The sequence below is a fragment of the Pholcus phalangioides genome, unplaced genomic scaffold (assembly GCF_987345545.1).
Source record: "Pholcus phalangioides strain wild (caught in Gottingen) unplaced genomic scaffold, Ppha-v1.0 ptg000004l_1, whole genome shotgun sequence".
NCBI lineage: Eukaryota > Metazoa > Arthropoda > Arachnida > Araneae > Pholcidae > Pholcus > Pholcus phalangioides.
Window position 1 is genome coordinate 7180751 of NW_028301597.1, and position 14020 is coordinate 7194770.

At 35.0% G+C, this 14020-nt stretch overlaps 1 protein-coding gene across 7 annotated transcripts in view; it reads right to left on the reverse strand.

Moving 5' to 3' along the window:
• LOC149086509 (coiled-coil domain-containing protein AGAP005037-like) overlaps positions 1 to 14020 on the reverse strand; it is a 758714-nt gene that overhangs the window by 254747 nt on the left and 489947 nt on the right. For all 7 annotated transcript variants that reach the window (XM_089255964.1, XM_089255963.1, XM_089255967.1 and 4 more), the window contains 2 exons: positions 9081 to 9243; positions 579 to 722 (listed from right to left, as the gene is read on the reverse strand). In XM_089255964.1, the coding sequence (XP_089112090.1) occupies positions 579 to 722; positions 9081 to 9243 (307 nt within the window). The remainder of the gene's footprint in view (positions 1 to 578; positions 723 to 9080; positions 9244 to 14020) is intronic.

The window sequence follows — 14020 nt, forward strand, 5'->3', positions numbered from 1 at the left end:
ACACAAAAATTGTTTTAAATTTTTGTATGCCCTGTGTATATATGTTACTGTCAAAGCCTGAATCTCCTTAAATTCGTCAAATTTGTCAAATATTGATCCGGCCAATGTCCGAAAATAAAACATTGGCTAGCCAGTTTGTGAAGTGGCCGTTGATTCCTGGCCAAAGTCGGATGGAAAAAAGACATGATTCGGGATCATCGGCAAGAAGCATGTTCTTTGTGATAATTATGTCCATGTTAGTTATGGCAATCAGTCAAACTACAGTCACGATGCAGTAATAATTTTTTTACTCCAAAATTTAGCAGAAAAAATTATAAGTAATATGTTTATATAATTATTTTCATAGTTTTCTCTCAAATTCTACATTTTTTTCTACCGTCACATAAAGCTAATCCGATACCATTGCTGTATAAAGACGTATATCACATGCTGGCGATTAAAAAAAACGAATTCAGCTCCTACCAGACCAACTTACATTCACACATTGAGCTTTGGCCAGGGATCTCCGGCCATTTTGTAAAATACCCAATATATTTCAAAAGCCAGACATACTTGGAGATATTACTGGAATACTTTACCTAATGCTCGAGATTGGCTAGATCTTGGTGATGGTACTGATGGTGGAGGTCCAGTGGGTGGTGGTGTTGAACGAACTGCTTTACCTAAAGGAGTTAAAGTTTGCTGAAATGATCTCTGAGGCTTAGGTGGCGGCTGAGTTGTTCCTAAAATACATATGAAAAAAAACACAAATGTCATGGCTGAAGCATTTGCCATTTTGTTTAAAATTTAGACTTATTAATATGAACAGAAGCACAGAGAGAACCAAGGATGTCTGTTTCATCTTCATGGATAAGATGATATACATATAAGTTGTTAAGTTGTTTAGCAAGCTGTGACACTGTGATACAACTGATGTTAGGTGTTTGGAGATGCATGCCTCTGGGCAAAAATTTCTGTCACTTGAATAGAAAGAAAGCACGTTCACAATTGTTGTTTCCATTTCTGTAAATCATAAGAATATAAAACAATAAGGGAGTATAAATGCTAGACCAGCAACTCCCTAAATGGTGTGCTATAGCTCATATGAGTGCTAGGAGATCGATTAGGGGTACTACTACTACTAAACCAAACATGCACCCTGTTCACATTCCACTGCGGAACTTTAAATGAACTGGTACATGTTGGAATGTGCATGTATGTGTTGTGAACCTAGCGTGAAGTGTTTGTTTTTGTGTAATGCTTGTTATGTGTAGTGCTGCCATCTACCATCAATTTTTAGGAGTACTATGAAACATTATATTGAGCACATAGCTATGATTCCAAACCAGAATGTTCCTGCAATTTAGGGAGCTATCAAAGTTCCTTGAGATTGGATAAGGGTGCCATGAGATATCTGTGCACATTTTACATTCCTTTCTTGCACGCGTTGTATTTTTAACAAAAACGTTCCCATATACGCCAAGACAACTCAAAACACTCTTTAGTAGAAGCAGAACTTTATTTAGTTTTTATCCCCGCACATAGCAGTCAAGTGGTATGCTGAAGTGTAGTCTTATTTTTTTTTTCTAGTGCAATCAAATGAAAAAGTTGGTGACATTTTAATTCCATATAAATACAGTAAAAACTGTAAGTTGGACACCTATGGTTCCATTAAAATCTGTCCAAGTTAGAGAAATCTTGAAACAGTGGTGGAGTATTGTGGACATTCTATGTTACAGGATTATGGCTGATTCCATTCAAAAGTGTCCAATGTAGAGAGGTGTCCAAGTTGACAGGTATTACTATACAGTGCCCGAGTGGCATGGTGGTAAGATGTTCGTCTAGGTTGATCGTGAAGGTTGTTGTCAGGGTCCCGGGTTCGCACCCAAGGGAGGATATCGATAAGATATTTTCCCTAACGAACTTGAGGCGACCACCGATAGACAGTGCCTTCGCTTCCAGCCCATCTCACTAATGGCAGTAAATTGCAATATAGCAATATGGCCACAGTTGGTGTTTGGTGAAGTAGTCAGGTATTACTATACAGTCAACCCTCAGTTTGTGAACTTAATTCATTCCTCATGTCTGTTTGTAAAGAGTTGTTCGTAAACCAAAATAATTTTCCTATAGGAATCAATACAAAATGAATTAAACTGCTCTTGAGACTCTAAAGATTTCTAGTGTAAACAACTAGTATGAATGATCAATGCCAGGGCCAGAACTAGGGTGGGGGGAGGGGCCACTGCCCTTATCAGAAAATGTTAGGTGGGAACACAAAACAATTATAAAATTATTGAATTTTAAAGTGATTGTAGGTGGCAAACCAACATAATTCTTGTTCCAGTATTGTCAATAGTAATCATTAAAGTAACACTGAAATAATTACCATAATTCAAAAGAGATGAGATGGAAATAGAATGAAAAGTATGCCAGGGCAATGTCTGGTTTTGTGAATATGTATGATCTATGATCTCAATGTGAAAGACCTCAAAATCTCACCAACACTATCAGGCCACAAAATATATTCCAAGCCAAATTGCTGATTTTTGTAAGACTTGCTGTTAAGCTTTGTGAATAAGACCTATGTAATGTAGGATAATAAAATAATGTTTCTTCAGAAATTACTAACTGTTAGTTCTATGTCAGATATTATTGTAAAACATGTTTGAAAAAGTCCTTTTCTCTTCACAGCTTCATAAAGTTTGAAATGACTTGCTGATTCATTGATTGGATAAGAGGAGCCGTATTTGGTGGTAGAGTTTTATTCTGATGAAATACTTGGTGTTTCAAAAAGAATCATCCAATTTGAAAAAAAAATCATAACTATTCAGCTTCTAATCTGTTTTGATCGAATAATGTATAAGTAGAAAGAGGGAAATCTCGAGTTTCACACAGTTGCTGACAAGTAGTGCTAATGCTCTTCCTTCGGTCCCCACTTAAGTGTTTGTCAAGATGACAACTGCACAACAGAAATAATTTTGTGTTGTAAGCTACGTGAAGTGTGAGTCCGTAACAACTGTTCATCATGCTGCTTTTCGTCGACGATACCCTGGTATTGAACTTCCTACTGCTTAGAGCATTAGGTGATGGTATAAACAATTCCGAGACACCGGTTGTCTGTGTGTAAAGGGAAATCCCCTGGCCATCCCCACATGTCAGACAAAAATGTGGAGCGCATCCGATAGAGTTTCACATGTATTTCACAGAAATCCACTTGCAGTAGATGCAAACATGCTCGCAAAAGTTTGGGGACAAATTTGACTACCATATAGACATATGCCAAGCATCCCAAGGTGGACATACTGAGCACCTTTAAATTGGTTTGTAAAAAAACTTTGATTAGCCATGTAATATAAAATTAATCTTAAGTGTCTACATTCAATATTTTTCATAATATACGCATTTCCAATCGGCAGATTCTTTTTTAAACACCCTGTATAATTCATCAACCAAATTTTGTCAAAAAAAAATTTTAATCTGAGCCTTCTGAAATAGGCTTGCTTCAGGATTTAGGCAGTTTCAAGTGTTCGTAAATCGAACCCTTTTTTGTTGCTCATAAACAAAGATGTTTGTAAATTGAGGGTTGACTGTATTATGTTAACAAAAAGAAACATTGTAATATTTTGTTCACAGATTAAAGACAGCTGTAGATTATTGAAGAAAGGGAGGGAAGTCTAAAGCTCTGTGTACTCTATGTGTGCTCTGACTCAAGCAATTTGCTGAGATCCCACATAATGTAGATGGAATGACAAGTTATGAGACAAAAGCAGTGATTCATGAGGATCTATCAGATGTCGGTATATCAAAAATACTCTCCTCACGATTCTTGTTACATGTTAGGTAAAAAGCTGTGACACAACTGTTGCAACAGATTTGTGAGGTGGTGAAAGAGAAAGAACAAAAATAGAAGTCACACATGTATTGATGAATGAAAACTTGGGGAGTAAGAGGCTTAAGCATGTTTAGTGTGCGGACCCACCTTCAGATCGTGCAGTGATCACATGGATCCACCATGTGAGAAGAATGGAGAGAGAAAGAAAGAACTACAAAGTGATCAAATAACAAGAACATTTCCCTTTTCGGAAGTCAAGAGAAGAGCTGGTCTATAGTGATTTGAAAAAAAACTAAATTTGTTAACACATTGTTGAAGGTATGCTGCAAAATGAACTGATAGTTATTCTCCACACCTTTCTGGTATACTCTTGGCATGACACATCATCAGATATAAAATGTGAACCATATAATCCCCCCACCCCCATATTCTAATGAATCAATTAAAAAAATAAAAACTGAGAAATTGAATTTTCTGGATGTAATGCCGAAACAAATATTTGGAAATAAAAGTGATTTGTCTCCTCCGGGAATCACATCTGGGTCCCCTTGCATACCAGGCAAGTTTGCTAACCAGAGACATACTTTTCAACTCTTTATGACACACATTATTAGCATGAAGCACTGAGTGGAGACATTGCAGCCCCCCCTTAACTGCAGCAATTTTCGCCCCAGGAGGCATTTTGTATTCAGAGATGTGTTAAATACTGAGATGAAAAAATATCTTAAAATTAAAAAATTTTTATTTACCCCATTTTATTGCATTCAAGTTACGAAAATGGGAGTAAACCAAGCATGCCTAGTCACTTTACCACCTTCTTCTATGATTAATAAATTAAAATCATTTTTCATGTCTCTTATCAAAAATGAGTTAAAATTGTGAAATTCAACCACAAAGTGCAAGATATATAAAAATATGTAAAACAACTTATGCAATGAAAATACATTTAACAGAATATTACAAATGAAAAAATTCAGGTGATCAGGTATATTCTGAAGCGATATTTTATTTTATGCTAGGTTAGTCTTGTGGGTTTTTTTATTTGAAATTTTATTGCAATAGATAGATGGCAATCAGACATCGCATGGATTCAATTAAATCAGAAAAAGGGAAGGATACAGTGCAAGCAAACCAGTCAGAGAAGAGGGAAAATAATAACACTGAATTAGCCGGCAATTGGTTGTTGCTGGGTCTTTCCTATAAAGTACAATGCAGATGGATCTATTCAGCATTATAAAGCTAGACTTGTTGCCAAGGGCTTCAGTTAGAAAGCTGGTATAAATATATTGATTTTTCAGAAACCTTCAGTCCAGTTGTGAGGTGGGATACAATAAGGACTGTTTTGAGCATTGCTTCCAGTAAGAATCTTAAACTCACTCAGTTTGATGTCAAGACAGCCTTCCTCTATGGAGAACTTCCTGAAGAAATTTTCATGTATCAACCTGAAGGATTTCACTGATGGCACGAAACAAGTTTGTAAACTCCTCAAAAGCATTTATGGTCTAAAACAAGCACCCAGGTGTTGGATTGAGAGGTTTACGGCCAAGGCCGGGTTTCAACAATCATCATCTGATCCATGTATATTTTTCAATGATGAAAAATCGCTCCTTTTTTTGTATGTCGATGATAGCATAATAATTGCCAATGAAGCAAATTCATGTGAAGAGTTTCTTATGTAACTGAAATCAGAATTCTCTGTGGTTGTAGAGATACCTGGTTGTTTTCTGGGGATGCAAATGAATACCCTTGAAAATGGAGACATATTTATACACCAAGCTGCTTATTGCAGAAAAATTTTGGATAGATTTGAAATGTCTGAATCAAAACCAGTTAGTGTCCCAATGGAGAAAGGCTCTATTGTGACAGATTCTGTTTCACTTTCAGCAGGTACACCCTATCGTGAAGACGTTGGGAGTTTGATGTTTCTGGCAATTGTCTCAAGGCCTGACATCTGCTTTACAGTTGGAGTTCTTTCACAGGTGCTGGATAAACCTCAGGAAATACTTTGGAGCATCATAAAAAGAACATTGAGGTATTTGAAGGGTACTGCAGACTGTGAGATAATGTACAAACATAAGACGAAGTGTCACCTAGAGTCATATAGTGATGCAGATTATGCTGGAGATCCTCTCACAAGGAGGTCAACCACTGGAATGATATTCATGTGCAGTGGAGGAGCAGTGTCCTGGAGGAGCCAGCATCAAAAGTGTGCAGCCTTATCAACAACAGAAGCAGAATTTGTGGCTGCCAGCCGAGCGAGTAAAGAAGCAATTTGGCCACATTCTTTGCTTCAAGAAATTATTGTTTCCATAGAGCCACCTGTGTTACAGATCGATAACCAGAGTGCTATTCGCCTCATAAAAAAACCCTGAGTTCCATAACAGAATGAAACATACAGATTTCAGGTACAAGTTCATCCAACAACAATATGAGAATGACTTTCTTCGAGTAAAGTGCTATGATAGTGAAAGTCAAGTTGCGGATATACTAACAAAACCACTCTCACGAGAGAGATTTGAAAAACTTGAGCAGCCGATTGGAATGAACAGTCTTGTTTAATTTGTGCTTATTTGTATATATTCTTTAATTGAATCTGTGTGATCATACTAATTTTTTTTTTTTTTTCGTAATATGTCTGCAATTTATTTTTTTCAGTTTGCATATTTACCTTTTTGGAATTGGAGCTGTTTTGATTTAGGGGTAGTGTAATGGTTATAATTGTAATCGTTCCATGATATTATTTTTTTTTTCTCCTCGTTTATGAGAAGCTGTATGGCAACACTTCAATGTTGTTGCTCACAGTGTGTAACTGTGTGTATCTTTTTTTTCTTTTTTTTTTGGTCTCTGATTTAACTAGAATTAAACCATGTTAAACTTCTAAACAATTGCCTAAAATAAATTGTTCAGGATGTCATATATTTCAACAGAAATATGTTGAAATATATGACTTATATTCATTGTCATATATTCTTGTCAACAAAATTTGTTTAAGAAGTAGGGAAACTAGGGTAAAACCTAGAAAAGTAGGACAAAATCTAGAAAGTAGGACATTTTACTAAAAAGTAGGACAAGTGGGAGCCCTGTTATATGCCATCCTGAACACAAGTAGAGAAAGGCTCCTTGTAGAAGGTGGAGGGGGGGGGGGGATAATCACTGAGTGTGTGTGCACTATGCACAAACTCAGTACTCACTGTCTTGTGTGTGTGTAATCACACTCCACTACATTGTTCAATAAAACTATCTGCAGAATATTGACAGCACAAATAGCACAGCACCACAAGGTGCTATTGCCAAGGTGCTTTGCCAAACTGTTCAGGAAGAGCTCTGCCCTTTAATTTGAAACATGTCTCATGACCCTATCACTGACGTAGATGGGAGAAAAGAGGTAGGCCGAGATTACAGTGGTTTTCCTTTTAGTAAAAAAAACCCCTGGGGGAAAAATGAAAACAATGAACCTCCTGCTGAGTAAATCCTGCATACATTTCAGCCCCTACCTCCCAGTCACTGATGGGATTAAAATAGGGGCGATGAGGTGACCTCCCACTCCAAGAGCGAAAAAAATAAAGTATTCTCTGGGGGATATTACATACCCCAGGGCACCCCCTCTGATTTTTTACATCTTCCAATCGACTTCCCCTCCCACAAAACAGCATTAATCCATCACTGCTTCTGGTGCCATGGCACACTGTCTGGTAATCAGAGTTTTACTAGAGTATAACTGTTTTATCAAACTCACGTGTGTATGTGTTGTGGAAAAAAAGTGAATTTTTTTCACCAAATTCAATCATATCCATTAAACACTTGATTTATCAAATATTTTTTTATTCCATGCATGCCCCTCCCTTATAAAGAACGTGTAAGCACATTTGCTATATCGGCATCATCATTTCAACTCTGATGTTGTTACATGGGATTCCACTGATATTAGACGTGTTCGTTAAATCGACATTGTAATGTTAGGCATCAGAATTAACAATACATCACCGGGTTCAAAATAAATTGTGAAATTGGGATATCTATGTGGGCCTTACATCAATGATTTATTATAAATCGGTACATCACCCAGTATAATGCCAGTTAATGGCAGGAATACAGCAACAAAAATAAAAAACACATATCTGTATTTTATTGACACATCTTCTTACGAATTTTATCTAAAAAAAAAAATTCAAAATATCTCCAGATGATTGAAAAAATCACTAAGGCCATCATCTAAAAGCAATAGGAACAGTTAATACGCATATGCATACAATAAATTACTTTCAATTTGGTCTATTTGGTCTTTCATTAAAGTAATGAAAAAGTCCTGAACAATGCTTGAGCCTGGTCTCTAAACTCATTTTATATTTATAAAATTTATATAAATAGCCCTTATTTATCATTAATCATGCCATTTTTTACATGTAAATAGCTTTTTTTATGTAAAACCAATGATTAAATCTGAAATACACATTTTCCTGTAAATCACACCAAGTTGACAATGAATTTAACGAGTTTGGCAAAAGTGCCAAAGTTTTAATGACGTCATATTGGAAGAAGAGTGTAGGAACATAAAGGAGAGACGCGCTTCTGTGAGAATGTTTGAGATTCGTCATGTTTCCCGTTTTTTCCACATAAATAGTATCACTCACCAAAAAGAAATGTTACGTGTACAGGAGAGAGAGCAGGGTTTTCCTTGCGAAGAAGCCAGCTTACTCTGTGATTTTTGGCATGTGTCTGTGAATTGCTGCTCAAGTGTAAATCATTGTTCTGTAAATAAATCTGAGACATTCTGTATTAGATAGTTTGTAGCTTTACTAATATTTCAAGGTCTTGTGCAGAAATTATTCGGAACATTACAGCAGCGTTGCTTTGAATGAGAGAAATCAAACTATCAGCCTTTTAGTTGTGATCATATGAAGCTTCAAAGACAACATGAATATGTAAAGTCTCATAGACTAGTGTTCAGCTAGAAGTCTACATTATGTAGTACTCTTATTGCGAAAAATATCAATTGTAAAGTCAAAATCCATTAATGTTTTAAAAATTTTTGTTTATTTTGAGAGATATAGCTCATCAATAGAATCAAAATTTATTACAAAACGTTTGCTTATCTTGAGAAACATAAGCATTTATATAAACTGAGTTATTGAAGTTTTACTGTGTGTGCTCTGTCTTATCATATCATAAAGTATTTTTTCAAATATCATAAGTGCCATATATAAAAACAGCAAATAATTGTTAGTTTTCATGAAGAAGAGTTAAGAAATACAAATATTTGGAGACACACCTCCAGGTGGAAGAGTTTGAGACTTTTGACGATCTGTAACTACAGCAGGAGAGTATGCACGCATGGAAGAACTATGTGGTAGAGTCTGGGTCCTGTTAGATGACATGTAATGTGCTGGAAGTGTGCCATAGTAAACAGTTGGAGGACCAGGATTCTTAGATACCTGCAAAATTGAAGAATATAGTCTGAAAATTATGTTTACCAATTTATTTATAGATTTTTTTTTCTATCACAAGCACTTGGAACTTCAATTTTGTTTTCTAAAACTTAAAGTAGTGTTATCAACTTTTTAACTATTGCAGAACCCTTGAAGTAATATTCATGCCATAGAAAAATCCCTCAAAATAATACTTACTGAAAAAATTATTCTTCAATAAATTATTCTTTTTCTTCCTGGGATTTCATTTTTTTACTCTGAAAAAAATATCTCTGCATTGATATGAGAGTTTTGATGTTTTTTCCCACACGTTTGCAAGTTTACACGCTTTGACCAATCACTGTCGAAATCTCCCCCTCCCAGAATGCAAAACCCTTGTTCGCCTCACACACGGCAGATGCTACTTTCACCTTATGGCCCAGTATAATATGAAAAAGAGTCTGAAAAACAGATTTGGAAGAAGAAACCCATAACCTCCATTTCAAGAACACCATGTTTTCTTATCAATAGCAACTGCTGTGTACTGAAGTGGGGGAGGGAGGAGGGGTTGCCTCGTCTATTCAGAAATAAAGTAGCAGGCAGCCTATGTTTCGTGGGACAGCTCCCTTATAACAAGGCTGTGAAAGCTTTTAGAAATGCCAATAAATTTAATAAAAGACAAGATTCTTGGCCTAAGAAAACTTTGCCATGCTACAAGTAAAGACCGGAAAACAACAAAACTAACGGGTACAATTCATTTTTAGTGAAGGGGAGAAAAATCAGCATTTTTTTTTTTTTTTTTTGCTCTTTTGTTCTGATTTAGTTAGAAAAAATTATTGTGGTAGCTGTTTTTTTGGTCAGTATAGTAGCACCATCTGTAGTGAAAATTAGAAAAGTGATATTACTAAGGGCATTTTGCAGGCATCTTCCTTTCTCAGCTCTTGAATTTTGTAACCCTAATCATACATAATGTGTTATTCTCAAGTGTTTCTCTTATGACATCAGACATGCTAATTCGCATAATGCTGTGAGCTCATTCTCAAAATAATCAAATGATAGCAAATAACCAAAATAACAATTTGTGGAAAATCAGATATACTAAAGCTCAAAAGTTAAGCAACAAAAACCAAAATGCTCATAAAAGCAGTGTCATTTTTATATATGTTGTTGACATTTACACAGATCAATGGGTGAAGCAAAAGACACTCTTAGATGGAATTATGAAGAAAATAGCAAATCCAAAATTGAATAACCGGCGTAGAAAAGAACAATATGCAGGATGAATTTCACGTAATCTGCCAAATGAAAGTGGGGGTGATAGAAAGACTAAAATAAAACATAAAACATTTTAGCAACTCTGTTACTCCTTAGCAACTCTTACTGTTTTGGAGTTAAGGCCCCTTTACACGTACAATCTTTCCAGCGTACCCGTAGTGGGATGTTCTTGTGCAAAGGATTGAAGATGGTTAGAGCACAGCGTTGCAAGAGCGTGCTGTCAAAAAGAGACACATTCTTGCGCTCACTCTTTCCTGTGTGAAAGAAGGCCCCATTCTGAATTGTGTGGAGAAATTCGAATGCTTTTGCATGGCATGTGGAGTTTTGGGAAGTACAACACTCCACGTTCTTGGCTGAAGTTTTTTCTCTGTTGGCAGATAGAATTCAGCTTGGATAAAATATAGATTTCTAAAGCTTATTATTACTACGGGGATCATTCATTTTTAAAAATAATTTTAATAATTGAAACTACTGCTACAAATTTATGGTAATTTTTCTGCAATAAATGAGATTGAGAAATAAAATTTGTGTAGTTTCTAATTTTTGTTTCAATTTGGCTTTCATTTGTTTGTTCAGCTTTAATTGCTGTAATTAGCTCTAAACTATTTTCTGAATTTAATCGGTTATAATTTTACCAAAACAAGAAATTTTTTTTTATCAATTATTGGCATAGTGTATAGCCAATGTTATTTTTATACTACCAGCCAGAAAAATAGATAAAAAGCATTACAAAGTTATTACAGTGAAACCTGGCTACAATGCTTCTTGATATAACGATAAATCTTTCTACAACTATAACTCTTGTTTAGAAATCTCTATATTCTAATGTTAAACTGCTGCCTCCCGATATAACAATAATCCCTCTGCAACAATATTTTTTTCTTGGTCCACTGAGTATCGTTATATTGAGGTTTCACAGCACTTTTTTGAAATTATGGTGGTATTTTGTATTAGATATTTTAAAAATTCTTGATAGATCTCTCTCTTGGTTGTATTTATTTACTCAAATTCAATCTACCAAATCAATGTTGTCGAGCATATGCAGCTCATAACAATACAAAAAATATCAAATAAGTTGAAACATAATTTTTTTTAAAAACTTTGCAGCTCTATACACGTTCTTACGCATGTAAAACATTCTGTTGTACATTATGTTATAACAGCAATAAAATTAAAAATGTGAATAACATTACGTTTCTAGTTGGATTCACATCCATCACCATTCATGTGATATTAGATGGTTTTTGATTTTAAATGAAATCAGTGATAATCTTATAATACAAAACATCCCTTTTACTTTGTATTTCGAACATTGCTTGACCTTGGACATCTTTTGTGATCTTATTATGGAAAAGTACAGCACACTGTCCACCTGTTGTGAATTGAATACTTCCTGAAGTTATGAATACAGAGTTGGCTGGATCTAATGAATAGGGTGCTTCTTTTTAAACAGCATCACTATTAATGCTTCAGACATTCATATAATGGAAGTTCTTTTCTTCTAGTTTGTTGCAAGTCAAATTTATACTGTCAAATTTAAAACAGATGTACTTAACCTTTTTAGCCATGACTTAAAAAAATCATTAATTTTGTGTTCCCCAGATCCAGGGAAGCAACTAGATGCTTGATCACCCAGGGCAAGCACACAGTTTTACTCCCCCTAGTTATGTTGAAGGTGAGGTTTCAGAATGAAATTTGCACACCCTCAGGTCCAGCGCCCGGGTCACGAGAAACTACCTGCTCCTCCCTAGTTGCGGCCTTGCCCAGATCTCTATTTCCAATTCCAAAAATATGCTTATTGAATAAATTTCTGAATAATAAAATATTTGGTTTCAAAATTTCTGTAGCCAGTGGTAGGTGTCTTAACGGATGAGTGAACAGGAATGGAACCAGTGCACCAAATCAAAAAGAGGGCCCCAAATTATTAAAAAAGGCTTTCATTTATTCTAAAATTATTTCTTTCTTCAATTCAGGATTTGTATTAATTTTAAAATAATTTCTATCATGAATTCTCACTTTATTTTGCATTAATTATAGATTTATGTACATATTTCTACTGTTAATTTCAAATATTGAAACTAATCTTTCTTAAAATATTTGTTTTCTAGTTTAAAAAAAAAACCAATTATTATCTTTAAAAGGAAAAAAAAAATGAACCCTAGAGCCCCTGATTAAACTATTTAAAAATTTTCCAAACTCTGAAGGTAAATGAAAGCTTGTGAGAAGTTATCAAAATAATAATACTAATCTAACATATCTATAAATCTGATAATAATGTCAGTAAATAAAGGAACCAAATCAAAGTTCAAAAATTATTACAATAACCTATTAAATGCAATTATGGTACTTGAAACTAATTCATCATTCCTTTAAAAAAAGCAATTCGTTGGAAAAAGGAAAAAAATCATTAAATAGAATCTGAAAAAAATTTCAATTAATATTATTGCTGAAAAAAATTATTTACATTCTATAAATCTCTTTTTTTGGAATGATAATGAAGGAAGACGACGCAAGAGACAAGGGATTCACCCCGTTTTTGCCTGTATGGTTGGTTTGAGTTTGGATGTATGATTTTGAGTTCGTGATTGATGACCAGTTCTAGCATGCACTCGTACCCCACACTTTTTTGCCTTCACACGCACACTCTTAAAGGTGATTTTGAAGTTGTTTAGAGCTATCACGCACGCAAAAGCGTATGTGTAAAAGAGCCTTTATGGTTAGGGTGGCCAGATGTCCCTGTTTTCTGGGACAGTCCTGGTTTTTTTTATTTTCTGCCCTGTCCCGGAAAAAAGCTTTTGGGATGCTTGTTTTTCATGGTTTTTGTTTGCTCAATGAAATAAAATTATTTTTTAGCTACATCAGATATTAAGCTAGGAATTTATTTCACTTATATTTTTGCCATATTAATACTGTACTACATTTGTGATAGCTCTTTATGATATGGCAATATACTTATTGATTATACTGATTGGCAACTAGGAACTCACAAAAATATAAATTCAGTTTTCAAGGAATTGTGGCCAGATTGCTTTGCCAGCAGAAATTTCGAGAACTTTGACACTGAGATTATAGATGATACAGTAAAACCCACCTTATACCACTAGTTAAACCGGAGATGCTTGAATGTGTACTAGATTATCACCTTGGGAGACCTACAAAACCAGACTCTGGTGAGGACTCTAGGCCTGAATTGGAACCAGTACACTTTGCTAGTCAACATAATAGTTGATTATGACAAATGTACTGAAGCCTTGAAAGGATTTTCTCCTTTTAAATCACCAGGTACAGATGGAATACATTCTATCTTTCTACAAAAAATTTTGGCAAATTTTGGAGTATAGAAAGAGGGAAGAGAATTATAAGGTATATTATGAGAGAAGAGAGACATTACTATTAAACTGAAGAGCCAAAAAAACTGGTACAGGCATGCGTATGCAAATAAAGAGATATGGAACGAATCAGAGTACGGCGCTGCGGTCGGCAACGCCTATATAACACAACAAGTGTCTGGCATAGTTGTTAGATTGAT